Raw genomic sequence first — 16,824 nt, forward strand, 5'->3', positions numbered from 1 at the left:
AAGATTTCAACAAGATCAAAGTGATGTGCCACATGTTTAATCCACCCCTTAATCAATGCGTAATTGGTACAGACCCAAATGGACAAGGACCACATGGTGGGTTTTCTCCAGGTACTCCAACTTTGCCCTTTCAAAATCCCTGGACAGGTTAGATTGGCATGGCATGGTAGCACATACAAGCTGAAACCTTTTTGGACAACAACAACAAAAAAAGTAAAATAATATTAATAATAACATTCACATCAAGTCGAAGCAGTGCAGCCAAGCGACATGACTTTTGGGAATAAAGTAATAAAATTTCATGGAACAAATATCAGATTTAGGTTGTAAATGTAGGTCAATTCTTCTGATCATGTTTATGCCAGCATTAGAGAAAGCCTTATTGGCTCTGACTGCTCAGGTCACCCCTATTGCAAACCACCACTGGAGAAATGGATGGATTGATGATACTGAACTGCTGTTGGGGGCTTGAGAGGTTAAGAGGAGGGGATGTTAGCCAATCTTTGTCAAATGTGGGCCTGTGAAGGGCTCTACTGATAAACTTGACTCATTTTTCTCCTCACATATGATATTTGCATGAATTGACCCTTCCTTCAAACAACAATATAAAATTGTAGAATATAGCCCTAGCTCAGATCACCGCACAAGCTTTCATTATGTCATAATAATAGATTGCAATTCCGCCTACCTATAGAGGGCGCTGCGCGGCCAAAACGTGACAAAACTAGACTCGGCTGTCTTCGGTAAACGTCGTCATCTGTCGTCAGTTAACGACTCGGCCAAGGATGGAGGAAGAGGCAAGAAGGCTTCTCGAAGAAGGGATCTGTAAGAAATTGATTAGCCCGGGTAAAGGACCCCTTTCAACTTTCCCCGATGGAACAAAGGTAAAAATTTATCTAGTTTGTGTCTCGCTGCGTCTAATTTGGCTCTTTGAAAATGTTTAGCAAACGCGACGGAGCGCGTTCGCTAATGCTAACTTGTCGTATCTGTTGTCCTATCTCGGCTAACACGTTTGAATTTTTTTACGCTACCTAAACACATTTCTTGCATCAAGAGCCACCGCTGACGCACATCGAATAACCTGCTTGTTAATCGCTTCGGAGTTTAAACATGTTACGCCAGTAAGCATTCCTTTCTCCTCTGTTCCATATTTTTTTCTTGATCTGATGGATGCATGTGGGCGGGACACGATGGCTTGTGTTTATCACTGTTGATTGGTCGGTTTACCGTGGCAATCAATTTTCCATGGTTTTGATTGGCCAGTGGAGACCACAGACGGTATGTCGGCCTAGTGTACTGTAGATATTTTCGGTTTTAAATGTAAATGTAAATCTCAATAAATTGGAATTGGAAATATTTCTGTAGTTCATTTCAAAAAATGAAACTCATGACTACACACAGAGTGAAATATTTTATTTAATTGTGATATTTACGGGAAAAGCTCAATCAGAAGAAATGCATTGTTTTATATAAAAATAATATATTAGAAGGAATCAAAATTATTTTTAGGTTATATGAATCTGCCTTCTGGAAGGTATTTTCCTATGCGTTAAATGGAAATGTATAATTTGAGTTGACTAGCGAAATGGCACCATGACCTGTACATTTTTGAAAAACAATATTGTATTACATTTAGATAAAGAAGAATGTTTTGTAATACTGTGCCTCAACTGTATGATCATTTAGCAACAAATTAACCCACTGTCTGTACTTCTAGGTGGTCTTCCACTATCGCACCAGCCTATGTGATGGCACGGTGCTGGATGACTCCAGGAACATGGGGGGCTGCAGCAAACCAATGGAGCTCATCTTGGGCAAGAAGTTTAAACTGGCTGTGTGGGAACGAGTGATCATCTCTATGAGAGAAGGAGAAATCGCTGAATTCACATGTGATGCCAAAGTGAGTGAGCACATTAAATAGGATGTCTGAGGTATTTTTGTACACTGTCATATCTGAGATGGTCTGTTTTGTTCTCAGCACACCGCACTCTACCCGCTGGTGTCCCAGTCGCTGAGGAACATCAGCATCGGGAAAGACCCCTTGGAAGGCCAGAGGCATTGCTGCGGCATTGCCCAGATCCACTCTCACCACTCGCTGGGCCACAAAGACCTGGACCACCTTCAGGCTAATCCACAACCTCTTGTCTTCACTATTGAGCTGACGGAGGTTTGTGAAACGGGACGCATTTGGGTATTGCGGTGGGCAGAGTTGGGTCGTTCAGGTCAGGAAAGTAAAAACCCCGCCACAGAGCGGCTTGAGCCACAGGTGCTTCTAATCAACTGAGCTTGTCTACCTGCTGATTGAGGTTAAGGTTGAGTTAACATTTTTTAGGATTCTACTTTACATATAACAAAAAAAACAATTCCCCATCTCAAGAAATTAGAATGTATTTTTTGTATTGAAATTGACTGTCTGAAGGAGGGATAATGATCGGACAAGTTTCGTGAAAAATGACGTGATCGGCATATTCGATCAAAGCCTTTTATTGCCGATCAAAGAATCCGATCACCCGCAGCTCATGCGGTGTGCTGTGTGTAGTTTGCGTCTTGTAATGTATGCCATGAAAAGATACCTCGCACTGGGAGCATGGCCACAAGTTTCAACACAACCAACTTAATCCGACATTTGAAGAACAAGCAATTGGAAAACTATGGTGAGTTTACGAGGCTCCCTGCATTGAAGCAGCAGCAACAATCAAACGGCAGCTAACGCAGCCCACGCTGACCAACTCAAACCCATATCAGCGCGACAGGCAAAAGGCAACGCAAATAACCAGGAAAATAATGACATTTATCGGACTTGATGACCAACCATTCTCGGTGGTGGAAGACGCCGGATTCCGCCGTCTGCTCGCCCACTTCCAGCCTCGCTAGCTACGTGCTACCGGGACGCAAATACTTCACGGGCGGAGCTCCGCCAGAGAGTGTATTGTCGCATCGAAAGTTTCCTAAAAGAAGGCCTATTATCCTGTTTAAGTTTTACAAGTGTTAAATGGAGCTCGGATGGCAGTCCTGTGTCGATGTTGAGTCTACAAGGGAGTTTTTCGCTCGCGTACTGCTTTTAATGACAATGTTCGAACGAGGCATATGTGTTCCAAAATGTGTTATGCATGGTGCGTTACTTTTTTCTCGTTGACAAATGCACAAGATAGTTTGTCTATGCACAAGACAAGAAACCATTGAATAGTTTATTCGAGTGAAGCTTGCATGTGACTATTTTTTCTACTTTGATTATATTCTGAACCATGCAATGTTTAGGTGGCAGGTTATTCATTTGACTTTTTGCATAATTAAGTATTTTGAGACTGCTGATTCTTTTGATCTGTTAAAAACTGTGTTACTAAAAGCTGTTTTTTCAATTATCTATGTGACTGAGTAATTGTTGTATTGTGCCAGCAACGGTTTTGTATTTCTTCATGCTTTTGAAAAGTAATAGATTTTTGTCAAAATTACGGCAATAATATGGCTGTTTTTTATTTCAGACAATATTTCATAATAGCAGTCACCATGAATAAATGGAAAAATACACAGGTATTCCATGTGATCGGAATCGGTTATCGTATCGGCCGATATCACTCATGCATGATCGGTATCGGTGTCATAAAATCTGATCGGTACATCCCTAGTCTGAAGGTATTTTCCAATATATTAAATCATTATTTATTTTTGTTATAGTTATTATTATTACATTTTTAACTGCTGTAACACCTGAATTTCTCCTTTCAGGATCAGTAAATGATATGTTATCTGTTTTATAAATTTCACATGCAAATGTGTTTCTTCTGTAGCATCTTGTAAAATAGATTACTGTAGTATCCATTAGTAGTGTTGTATGCAGTGACTGCGAAAGCTGCCGCTAAGCTCCAGTGTGCTCGCAGGTTCTTCCCCCGGGCTCGTTCCAGCTGGACGTGTGGGCCATGACGGATGAGGAGAAGCTGGCCTTCGTGCCTCACATCCACGAGGAGGGCAACATGCTATTCAAGCAAGGCCAAATACAGGAGGCCACCGACAAATACTACAACGGCATCGCCTGCCTCAAAAATCTACAGATGAAGGTCAGTGAGTTCTGGCTGGTGCCGGTTCCCAATCAACACCTTTCCAGTATCTCTAGCAGCTCCTCGTCTTTTCATTTCAGGAGCATCCAGGAGATGAAGCCTGGATGAAGCTGGACCACATGATCACACCTCTTCTTCTCAACTACTGCCAGTGCAAGCTCCTCCAAGGCCACTATTACGAAGTCATTGAACACTGCTCGTCACTCGCATTCAAATACGAGGGTAAGGCTTACCTCATTTTTCTATAACAGCCCGTGCTTCAAGGTAGATGTTACTCCATGTGATGAGTGGAATTGAAGCACATTGGCCACCTTGCTTCCTTTCTCAACCATTTTTTGCTGTGTTAATGCAAATGTAATGAAATTTCCCAAGGGTCCAATTTCAGCTCTTTAGTATCACATTGAAACCCATGAAAACGTACCCATTTAAATGACATCAATTTATTTATACTTCTTCTATCAAACAAGGAAGAAAAACACAGCTGTTTTTTTTTTTCTTTTCCTGCCACGGTCGTATAAATAGTAAATATGGAGTCACGTGTAAAACTATTTTGATCACAGACACAATATTGTGGTAAATCATTAAAATAAGGCTATTTCAAAATGATGCCAAACTCCAAACAGTAGTTTAAGGTAAAAATATATTTTGTTTATAGTCAAGATCTTTAAATTTCCTAGCTTGCCATTTGTGTAACATGTTGGGACGGTTTGTCCTTCATTGATTTGACGCGCTAGTCTTTGTGTGCCAGACAACGTGAAGGCCTTCTACAAGCGAGCGAAGGCCCACGCCGCGGTGTGGAACGAAACGGAGGCGCGAGCGGACTTTGCCAAGGTGCTGGAGCTGGACCCGTCTCTCGGGCCATCGGTCACCAAGGAGCTGCGGGCCATGGAGGAGCGCATACGCACCAAGGAGAAGGAGGAAAAGGGGCGCTACAAAGGCCTGTTTAACCACAGCTCACCGCCGCCAACTGCTACCACAGTCAGTTCACATTGACCCATTGTCCTTCATTCTCTGAAGTATTCTCTAGTTATTTTTGCTCTTTTCTCTCATCAGGGTTGAGGAGTAGTAAAATGAGAAGAAGCCTGTGAATTTCAAGGCAAAAGCATAGGAAACACCACATGCTGGTGTTTCCAGTTTGAGCCACACACAAGACAAACTCTGCCCTCCGTCAGGCACACAATGTTCCCAAGGTCTGCTTTGTTTCTCCCTTTGTTGCCAATAGCAAATCAAAGCCTCAAGCATCATTTCGTCTGTTTCACGTACCCTTTGGGCCCCTCGTATAGAATGCCGCCTTGTAAGTGCCACACAAACTGTTTTGCCGCAGTCTCTTGCTTTTATTGTATTAATTGTTGTAACCCACTTGTAATCATAGCTAAATTGGGAATATTATTCACACAGCTCTCTCTCTTTGTCCCTCTGGACCTCATTTGCCTCGGGATTAGCATGGGACAGCTTTCTCCAGGTTGATATGGCAGATGAAGACGTTGACAATCATAAAACAAACTTGGACGTTGCTCTCTCCTGTATTCTTATTTCACATGTAAAAAAACAACAACTGTTGTTTAGTTGGTTCATCACTTTGTCACTCTTTGTGGAAACAACTATTGAACGTGTAGCTGTGGATGGGCGTCATCCTAGTCGAATGTCACTGAAGCAGCAATTGTGTAATCCAAATAAATGTTTATTCATGTATTGGCATTTTTAATACTGATTCCCATGTGGTCCAATGATGTTACTTCAAAACAACTAAATTCATTTTTGTTCAATGGAGGGGAAAAAAGACATTACAGGTATGATTTATTTCTGAATCATTTAATTAAGATATACATACTGAACTGCAAAAGTTTGGTTTACAAAATTCCCACAATAACAAATTGACTTGAGATGTACAGTACATAGTTCTTCTTGAACGTTGACTAGAAAATAGACCAATGCAGGTGAGCAGGAAAGCAAATGGGCTCTATTCATGATGCGCAAATGAACAAGGGGGAACAAAATGTCACAACTTGAGGACAAGGTTTGGTTTTAAATTAAAGGAGACATCATTTGGTCTTTCTGGCTGTGTTGACCAATACAAAATGTTTTAATATGCTATTTATGCACAGCTCTACTTAAACATTTCCACATGGCGTCTGAAAAAAAACTAGAAAATGGAACTAGTTTAAGAAGAAGGGCCTGGTGGAATGACAAGGGCAATGCAATTGTAAAAAGACAAACCAGAAAGGATTTAAAAAAAAAAAAAAAAAACCTAACCAAAAAAAAAATGATGGGGAAGGGGCAGGGAGAGTAAAGGTTATGTACGGGCGCTTCTTTCCGTCTCTGCCAGACACTCCCTGACTAGTGCACGTGCATGAATGATACCTGCAAAAGATAAACCATTTGAGCATGGAATAATGGGATAATTTTCTAAAACTATATGTTCTGCCTGAGTCTACTCCCGTGTTGAAGTCAAACTTATCAAAGACATCTATTATCAGCAATCATGCAAAATGGCCAATTATACACCAAATTTGGCTTGGTGTTTAATGGCTGTGCCATTAGAATTACAGACTGTAAAAATGTGACTTTATTTTCACTCCACCAATTATGTCTTAATCTAGGTGCCTTCATGTATCACCCATCACCAATCTTAAATTTGTATAAATTGAGATGTGAATAATGGGCTCTCTTGCTACTTGGATAAAGTGTTGGCCGGGCATGCTGATACCTCTTTTTAGTCTCTCCATAGCACTTTTGCTTCCAGCGTATGTGGGTCGGATCTCACGACTCATTTCCTCAATGACTGACAGAAGTTCGCTGTAGGTCGACCCTTGACTGACTTTGACGGGCTGATCATGATTTGTCGGAGAGAGACAGAGAAATGCATCAAATCATCAATAAAGTCACCAAGGGGACTACTGTATTTCACTGCTTACATGACAAGTGACAGCTTGTGACCAGAGCTGAGCAGTTCACAAAAAATGTGCGGTCCGTGTATCGCCTACAGCCGGTGTACCCTTCCGCCGTCCGTTTATCCACCATTTTGTCCGGTCGGACCAAATAGTAATCGACTATCATTTGATCATTTATAGTTTATCTCCTACAAAATGGGCGTCCGTCATAGGCAAATAGGCGGACCGGTCCACCACATAGGCGTATGCTCAGCTCTGCTTGTAACCCAAACCCTTCCCAAGATGCATACCTGTCAAATTGTAAGCTTTCGCCATAATTTGGAAACACCTTTTCAAACATGTACACCATACATCGCAAATCTGTACGGTCAATGTCAATTTGATCAGTGTTATCAGTTCTTGTTCTTGTCGCCTAACCGCAGTCGGGAAACGCAAGAGAGCTTTCTCCCAGGCCGTAGTTGCCTCCGGGATTGCGGCTGTCGCACGTCGTCGAAACGTGGGAGCCCAGTAGGCCCACAACACACCTCAGAGGGAGACAAGGGTTCTCCGCGCTCTTCCTCACACATGTGCAGAACACACCCATATTGTCACCAAGCTGTCACAATCCCCGCAACGTCATGTTTACTTTTTTTTTTTAAGATGATTTCCTATCACGTGACAGCAGCCATTATAATGTGTAGGATTACATACAGATATGTAAGGGCAAATTACAACTTTCGTAAGATTCAGTACGCCCCAGGGTTGACATCACTGTTTGTGTAAATTGCCAGCCAGCATGTGACTAGTCACAAACGTTGAATAAACAGTTGTTGTTCACTTCATGGCAAAAAGTTTGAATAACTCCAACAACAAAAAAGCCCAACTGTCCCCCATTCAACCGTTGTGAATCGGCACGGACACGCAGGAGTGCTGCTGGCATACCTGAACAAAGCCCATTGAAGGTGGGCCAAAGTCGCTGAAAGCTGGCCGGAAATTGGACGACGACGACGAGAGGGAAGGAGAGGGCACAGAGGAGCCTGAAAACATACGACAAAGTCAGAGAAACAAAAAACACACACCAAGACGTCCCCGCCCATCATGTGTGAAATTCAATGACCAAGTAGATGTTTTGTTCGCAGCCCATTTGAATGACACTTTGTGCATCCTGATCATTAAATGGGCAAATGTGCAGCACAGGAGACGCCCTCGCAATCTGACAGATTTAGAGCATTTTTCCAAATTGTGGGCCATTATTGTAAGACTCTTAACTGAAAAGACCGAGTGCCGTAATAAAAGCCAAAGGTTGCTGTAGCAAACTATTAGTTTTGCGGGTGTGCCTATTTATGCAACCAGGTTATTGTATTTGGAAGGTTATTGGTCACAACGGTGGAAAAGGTTTTGAAATGATATAACCTTGGTCTCATTTTTCAGATCACAAAAACCTGCCATTAGAACAGGGGTGTGTAGACTTTTACTTAATTTTATCGGTTGTAATCCAGCAATATCTATAAAACAGCCCCAATCAATAAATGACTTTGCAAACATGTTCCTGCATCTTCACAGGCTGACCATTTTGACCTTTTCACTCTCATTACCCAGTGGTTGGCCTCTTTTATTCTTATTCTACAAGAATGTTCAACTAATGTTAAAACCCCGCTAGTGAAAGGGTTCATAATGGTGGAAGATTGAGCTGGAAACAAATCAATTTGACGTTCTAAGTATAGGAACAAAATGAACCAAACAACTTCACAGAACAGCAACGGAAAGTCACAGAACAGCAAACAGGTTGTGTTCACTAGAAGTGTGGCAGGTAGTGATAATCGGACCAAATATGAGCATTCCCCCCGCCCCCTCGCTGATCAGCGCCAGCAAAGGCCAAATTGTCGTCAAACAGTGTTCCCTCTCTACGTGGCAGTTCAGGTTATTGTGCTGTTTGGTTATTCAGAGTGCACCAAAAAACGGAGTATAGGAGTTGAGCGCGCCAGGTAGCAGAAGCAAAGTAAACGGTCGAAGCGTGCGCTGCTGATTATAGTCTGCCTTCAGTAGTTAATCTGAGCGGAGCACGCTCAGCCTCTGGGAGCACACAAGGATGACAAAATGTCCGCTTAATATTGACGTCAAAGTTGTTCTTTTTAGTTTAACATGGCTTACCTTAGCCAGAATCCCTCGCTGTATTATATCTCTAAAATATTAAACTGAAAAATTATCCTGTGGTGACAGGTGTGTTGAAAGTGATCTTAAATGCTAAATGGTGGAGGTGGCAACAGTCAATGTTGAACCTGTCAAGTTTAACAATAGCAAATCCTTGTGCGTGTGGGCAACAACACGTTTGGCTGAGACACAGACTGTGTGACTGTGACGTAAATGGAGATTGTCATTATTTCAGTATACAGTATATACTTTTTGTGACATTTTGTCGCAGGGTGCTGTGTTATTTTGTCATGTAGAATATGTGCCTCGACTCATTAAAGGTCAGGAAACACTGATTAGCATGTTTCAAAAATGACAACAACAACAAAAAAATTGTAACTGCAATTTAGTTACCAGCCAAGTGAACATCCTAGCTTTGTCCAGTTCTGTTGTTGGATTTTCCCACATTCTGAACACCCTGTGGTAGCATCCTGCCTCTTACAGGAAAGTCTTGGTACTACAGCACACCTTTGGTTTGATGTTAAGCGTTTGTTGATGAAAATAGGGTTAGGTGTGTGGTATCGGTCATCTCAAGTACACCACAATATAAAGGCAGGAAACACACATACGGGGTTGCTTCTTCGGCTCATGCAGGGTCTTTCAGATAAAAATAAATTAAAAAAAGAAAACAAAGTTAATTATGACGTGTGTGTGTGTGTGTGTACCACGCTTTATTTGGGGAATGATTGTTGCTGCAAAATCATATTTTAAAAAGTGAATGTGTACGAAGTATGCAATATGATTCCTGGCGACCAACACAGCATTAGTGTTATGGGTTGTGTTAAAACGCACCAGGCGGCGTGTGGTTGGAGCCAGCCGGCGCAGGAGCAATGGGCTTGTAACTCATGACGATGTCCACTGGCAGCTCCCCGTACGACGCACCACTTCCTTCGGACAGGTCGAGCCGGTGCTTATACAGCTTTACTCCTGGAGGTGAGCTCCTAAGAGCTGAACACAAGAACGTATTAGCAAATTATTGCCTTCACTTGTAGTTCTACCATCAAGTCCAGTAATCAGGCTGCCATATTATGAGCAGCAAGCAGCAATAAACATCACCACAAGAACACCTTAACCACTTTTCTGTTCTTTAACTCACAAGAGCGCATAACTGCATTTCTACCACGAGGGCCGGGAGCGCTGTTGCGTCTTTCTACCTTTAAAGCCGGAAGAGCGGATACATCTTTTTCTTTTTTTTAATCCAATTCTCTGTCTCGTAGCCACTTTAATGCATCAGAATATACACGTGACGGTGTCGCGAGACAGCGGAGGATGTCCCGGAATAATTTCAAGCCCTAAGGGCGGACGCCGTCAATCATGGGAGCTCTGAAATAAGTAACGGTAGTGATAGAGACGACGTGCTTGTGGACTGTGAATCGGTGGAACCAGTCGAACGTGATATATGGTTAAGATATACGTTTGTAGACAATGACGATATCGACATCTTTGTAACAGAATAGAGGTGTTTTTTTTAATTAAAAATACTTCTTCTCTTGCACTGACACTTTTTTTTTACATCTTCGATTGTAACAGTAAATAATATACTTGGGCCTGTGTGAAAGCCACATGTCTAAGATCGCAAATTATTTTGTGATTATGTTCATATTTGCTACAGGGGCTGAGATATCAATTACTTTGTAGGTGTTGAATTTCTGGGAGAACATCAGGTTTAAGAGGGTGAATCTTTAGTCGCCCTTAGGCTTTGGGGAGATGTTGAGCCAGACGCTTTAGGCCTTAAAAGGTTCATCTTTAATCAAAGAGATTAAATATATACTTGACATTATCACAAGAAACTTTTCTAAACTCTTATTTACTTATGATTCAGTTTTTTTTTTTTTGTAAGGCGCACCACATAAGTAAAAAAAAAAAAGAAGTATTTCCTAATTTGTCAAAAACGTACATTTCCAGCTAACCATATACCTATGGATGGTATATTCAATATAAAATAAGAATTTAAACTATGGTATAGATTTGGACTCTACTATCCAATCGCGAGCCAAACAAAGCATCAAAAGATTGAAGAAATAAACAAAAGACGCCGTCGACGTGATTAGTCGACTTATCTAGGCAGCCCTACTAGTGAGCCACAGTTGTTTTACTAGAGCACCCAAGTCATTCTACCAGTGCACAGAATTATATTACTAGTTAGGACAAAAAGCATACTTGTATTTAAAGACCTTAAGATGTGTATCAAGTTAACGATATTGAGTAAGCGCCAGTTCTCACAAAGGGAAAATAACAAAATGGGCACTGTTGTCCATTCACGTGTGTGTATACATATCTGTCTGTGCAAATAGAGGCAGTATGTTTAGTACCCGTGGACAATTTAATACAAGCGTCAGTATTGAGGTGTTTCTAACATTTTTGGTCAACAATCAAAGGGGCCAAGTACAGTATGTGTTATGATGACCCAACAATACACATGCATTAAAATATACATGACAGTATCACAACTAACTTTACTAAACACACTAAGTTTAAAAGGCTGAATATTTCTAAAAAGCTCGTGTACTGGTGACCATTAGATGACGCCAGTGTACCTAAAGAAATGGCCGCTAAGTGTATGGTAGTGTCGCTGGACGAAAACGTCTCATCTCATCCAGTCAGAAGAGGTTCTCGGACAACGGGCATAAAACTAATCACATAAACGCAACGTTACAGCCAATGAGTTGTTAGGTTATCATTTTGAAAAGTACTTTAGAGCCTATTTGTGTGTGGAGGTAACCGCTGAAAGCAAAATGGACTTAACTCGAGAGGAGCTTGAATGAAACAAAAGCTGACGTTAGCTTAACAGGAAGGCACAATGCTAAATGTAGCTAGCTCTCACCGGTTAGCACAACAACGTGAGAGGGACCTCGTAAAGAAGACCCGGCGCGGTTCTACGAATAAAGACACATCGGGTGCAACATTTGGTTGTAAGTTACGTGTATGTTGATTGCGAAGAGCGCACGATAACAAGACGTTAAATTCTCTGAGTACCTTTTTAAGTAGATTTATTATGCTCTGTGGGTCGCAAGGGTTCTTCCTGTGAGTAAAGGAGTGCGCATGCGCCGAAGGAAGACGAAGCGTGGCCCCCAATTATTTACTAAATTTTTAAGTCACACGATTGGTCAATTAATTGACCAATGGCGTGGCTGTAAAGATAATACAAATACAGTACAGTAGTGAATGAAATGACAAATGGCAATCTTTTTTGAGCCAAGGCATATTACAAAAATATGTTTTAGTTTCTTTTCATTCAATGAACACACAGTCACATATTAAAGATAATTAGCAGTATCAAATGAATTAAATAAAATGACTAGGTGCACCAAAAAACTTAAAATGACAAGCATAAATAAATTAAATAATAAAGTGACCTAAAGACTACAGGTACAATGCACCATCATTATTATTTAGCAGCATTATAGCACTAATGTCATGTTCCAAACCGCTTATCCTGTACACAGTGTACAGGGTCGCGGGGAGGTGCTGGAGCCTATCCCAGCTGACAATGGGCGAAAGGGAGACCACACCCGGAACTGGTCGCCAGCCAGTCGTAGGGCACACACACAGACACCGTCACTGAGTGGGAACCGATCCCAAGCTGCCCGCACAGGGGTTAGGCACTGAAACCCCTGATTCGAGTGGAATCAGTTCCATCATTCCGGTTCACCCGGAACCGTTCCGATTTTAGAATGTCGGTGCTAAGTTTCGATTCCTAGTTAGCTACGCAGAAGAGCGAACAAAGTACGACCGATTAAAAAAAAAAAAAAGTGTGCGTGCATGGCGCCGAGCCTCGTACTCCTGCCGCCGAAGCTGCGTAGCAATAGCACGTTAGCTCGTCCCCACTCGCGCTCAGCTCCTCGGCTCGCTTCGTCCCGGCCGGCTCATCCGGCCGACGCCTAGCCATAGAATGACGCGATGCGGCTCATGACCCAAAGTCAGAATCGGCTAAGTATGTCAAATTGCAACATTGAACCAACAAGTTCAGCACACAAATGTACATATCCAGCTAATATTTATCTTGGATCATACGTAGCTGCAGCATATACATAAATACTGTACATACAGATACATACTATGGTTACATTGCTTGATTCGATAGACTTTCTTTGCTTGCCCTTAAAATGCAGCGTTGTGTTTGTCATATATATATTTTCTCTCTAAAGCAAGACAAGGTTGGCCAATCAATTTGTGTTCAGTAGCATGCTTTTAGTAACAGCTGAAAGCGCGTGCGTGTGTGTCAGTGTATGTGTGTGTGTTTGAAAAAGGCCAAGGGGCTGTTTGTGTGAGTTGAATCCAATGCTTGTTTTTTCAATTGAAGGAAAGTCAACCCAAACTTTTTTTTTTCAAGAATATGTTCTATGCAGGGCCCCTAGTTCAAACAAGGCATTCTGATTAATATTGTGTTTGTGGAACATGAGTTAAGTTGTAAAATCCATCCATTTTTTACCATCTCAGGGGTCTGCCATTTTATTTCTTCTGTCGACTGAAAATGACATCACAGATGCGCTGAGGGCTCAAATAACGACCAATCATGGCTCACTTTCAGAAAACAGGTGAGCTGTGATTGGTCGTTACGTGAGCCCTTAGCAACTGTGATATAATTTTTAGTTGAAAGACGTGACAAAATGGCCGCCCCCAGGCACGACTAAAAACAGGTGGATTAACTCTTATTCCACAAACACAATATTTATGAGAATGCCTTGTTTCACCTAGTGGGCTTGCATGGAGCATATTCTTAAAAAATAATATATTTGGGTTGACTTCGCTTTAATAAAGTATTGGCATAAGAAAATCAATCCTCTTATTCATGTTAAGGGTTTTAAAATTCAAGAAAATAATGGGACAGAAAAATCAAGGGATTTTTTACAATAAATAAAATATGCGATTAACTACAAGTTAATTATGAAAAAATGCGATTAACTATGAAAAAATTGAAATCGCTTGACAGCAATATATATATATATATATATATATATATAATATATATGATTAATAATATATTGAGAGTGTGTATGACGATGATGATGATGAAGCTGCTGGCATGATGATGAAACAGTAATGTACTGTTAGTACATTACTGTTTCATCACTGAAATGATTGTGCCTATAAAAAAATTTACAAACTTGTCATGTTTTGAAATTTACCGTCAAAATGTTTCCGCCTGCGTGAGCATATAGTACTAAGCATTAACATGGTCTCAGCCCTTCTACCTCAGTGACTTTTTTTTTTTTAAACAAACGTGGTTAAGTAGCAACAAATGGTTTCACTTGACCACTACCCCCAAATAACAGAAACATTTTCTGCTTGATCAGTCAAATAAAACATTTGAACAAAATATTATACAGGTACTGTACATCATACTCACCAGAGATGCACATTAGAAGTATTCATGTATGTAAATGACTTCAGATGTGTTTTGCTATTCCCACTTAACTTGCTCTGACCAACCAATAAATCAGAGAATGGAAAAGTATGATTGTGGGTTAACTAGCCGGCACTCTAGGGCGAATTTGAATTCTGATTGGTTAAAGAAATACTGCAGTCCCATTGCTAATGCAGTAGTTTACGATACATCAACCAGCACTATTGACTCTGAAGGACCTGATACAATATATCCTCACTGATAGTCTCCACTCTAATAATTTAATAAACGTGCAACATATAATCACAGGGATGCGTCAAGAGACCTGATAGAAGAGCATGTATGGGTTTCACACAACACCAAAAGTTTTACTAGTTTGATATGATTACATATGTTTTTCTCAAGTTAACACAGTGAAGGTCAGAACAACATATAGTACATTTAAATTCATTAGAATTCATTGCAACATTTTCATTTGACACTGTGGATGGAGAACATGTAAACGGTGAAAACATTCTTTGTATACATGATGTTTTTCATATTTAAAACTTGCATTGCAATTTGAAAGTATAGAACTGCATCAAGTTTTCGATATTTTAGTGAACAGACGGTTCTGCTATTGATGAACAAAAACGATAATGTTGAGTTAAATTTTCTCATCTGCGACCCAACACATTTAAAATTGAACACACACCCTGCATCAAAAAATATCAACAACGTCACGTTGGAAACATCAAATGAAAAAAAGCACCATAAGAGATTGATTATGGTAGAGAACTTAACATTCAATACACAAGCAATAGCTCTGGTTGACATTCCTGCTGTCAGTATGCCAATCGCAAGCTACCTCAAATCTTGCGACATCTGTGGCATTGTGCTGTGTGATAAAATTGCACCTTTCAGGATGGCCTTTTATTGTGGGCAGAGTGTATGTGGAAATAATTTTAGACCTTTGAGTTCATCACATGAAAAAGGGAGAAAAAAAAGTGTTGAGTTTCTATTTTTGTAGAGTGTTGCCTATGAAATCCATGCAGTCCATGCATGTTTAAATTTTATTAATTAAATGAACACATTTTGAACTCTTACAAAAAAATCACAGAGCTGAAGGTCTCATTCAAATGAATTTGTTGTTGTTATCCTTTCGGCTCTTCCCCTCAGGGGTCGCCACAGCGGATCAAGTGCACGCTCGATTCGCATCATTGATTTGCCAAAGCATTTTACACCGGAGTCCCTTCCTGACGCAACCCTATTAGCAGGGCACACACACAGACACCATCACTGAGCGGGAATCCATTCCACGCTGCCCGCGCACAACTCGGGCGCGTGTACCACTACACTATCAGTGACTTATTCTCTTTCAAATGAATTTAAAAGCTGAATTTCAATTATCCATCTCGCAAAATGCTGTGAGCCATCATCGTTTGGGTTTCCAGAGCGTGTAGCCTTGACCGGAATTTAAAAATGCAATGGAAAAAAAGAGCACTATTTCACTGAACATAAATATTTGCAAAATAACTGCCTGAATATTTATTTGACCTGGTTAATAGGACGTCTGCTCCTCAACCTGTGCACACAGCGTCTCCAAATAAGGGCTGTAGGAAGTCACTTTCATCTTTACGCAGGACTGTGTAGCTGCCGTCTTTTTGGTGAAAAAAAATAATTAAATAGTGTAAGCGTTCATATTACATTATAAATACGACCTCTGTCTTTCGTGTGTGAACATATGCGCCCGAAAGTGACCCACATGCACAGAAGGAGAGACGTCACTCACGACGAAGTGTTTACAGAAGTAAATATGGTCTAGCGCGCCAGGGCATTTCTACGGAGGTAGAAATACCAAAGCTGGGCATTCCCTCCGTCTGTGTGACGGTCTGTCTATCCGTCACTGATGGACGCCTGTTTTGCTGACGGTTGACGAATGATGGTAACAATTTTAAAATAGATGGATTAAGCATAGATGGTGGGGTTAAATGTTGTTGTTTTTTCATCCATCTCAGAGTGGCCATTTTGCCACTTGCTGTCGATTGAAAATTACATCACAGTGCCTAAACTTGCAAACATCATATGCAGATACCCAGAAAACAGGTGAGCCGTTACGGTCGTTATACCTGAGCCCTTAGGCACTGTGATGTAATGTTTGGTCGAAGCAAGTGATGGCTAGTTCAGAAAACAGGTCAGCCGTGATTGGTCGTTACCTGAGCCCTGAGGAGTTGTGATTTTCAGTCGACAGAAGTGACAAAATGGCCACCCCCAGAGATGGCTAAAAACGGGTGGATTAACTCTTAATCCACAAACGCAATATTTATCAGAATGTCTTGTTTCAACTACTGGGCTTGCATAGAACATATTCTTGAAAAAAATA

The 16,824-nt window shown here is 41.0% G+C and overlaps 2 protein-coding genes across 2 annotated transcripts; one reads left to right on the plus strand and one right to left on the minus strand.

The window, feature by feature from the left end:
- The first annotated feature begins 738 nt into the window (after window positions 1–738).
- On the plus strand, window positions 739–5,747 carry aip (aryl hydrocarbon receptor interacting protein). The gene is made up of 7 exons (XM_086033861.1): window positions 739–884; window positions 1,718–1,900; window positions 1,979–2,167; window positions 3,879–4,055; window positions 4,136–4,277; window positions 4,804–5,033; window positions 5,109–5,747. The coding sequence occupies exons 1-7, from the start codon at window positions 786–788 to the stop codon at window positions 5,112–5,114; spliced, it is 1,026 nt and encodes a 341-aa protein (XP_085889987.1). The 5' UTR covers window positions 739–785; the 3' UTR covers window positions 5,115–5,747.
- Window positions 5,748–5,851: 104 nt separating this feature from the next.
- cdk2ap2 (cyclin dependent kinase 2 associated protein 2) lies at window positions 5,852–12,160 on the minus strand. Its single transcript, XM_086033864.1, has 5 exons — window positions 12,092–12,160; window positions 9,908–10,063; window positions 7,868–7,962; window positions 6,763–6,883; window positions 5,852–6,416 (listed from the first exon to the last, which is right to left on the minus strand). The coding sequence occupies exons 2-5, from the start codon at window positions 9,960–9,962 to the stop codon at window positions 6,349–6,351; spliced, it is 339 nt and encodes a 112-aa protein (XP_085889990.1). The 5' UTR covers window positions 9,963–10,063; window positions 12,092–12,160; the 3' UTR covers window positions 5,852–6,348.
- Window positions 12,161–16,824: the final 4,664 nt, after the last annotated feature.

This window comes from Filicampus tigris, chromosome 6, assembly GCF_054856515.1.
Source record: "Filicampus tigris isolate MCC_2025a chromosome 6, RoL_Ftig_1.0, whole genome shotgun sequence".
In the NCBI taxonomy this organism is placed as follows: Eukaryota; Metazoa; Chordata; class Actinopteri; order Syngnathiformes; family Syngnathidae; genus Filicampus; species Filicampus tigris.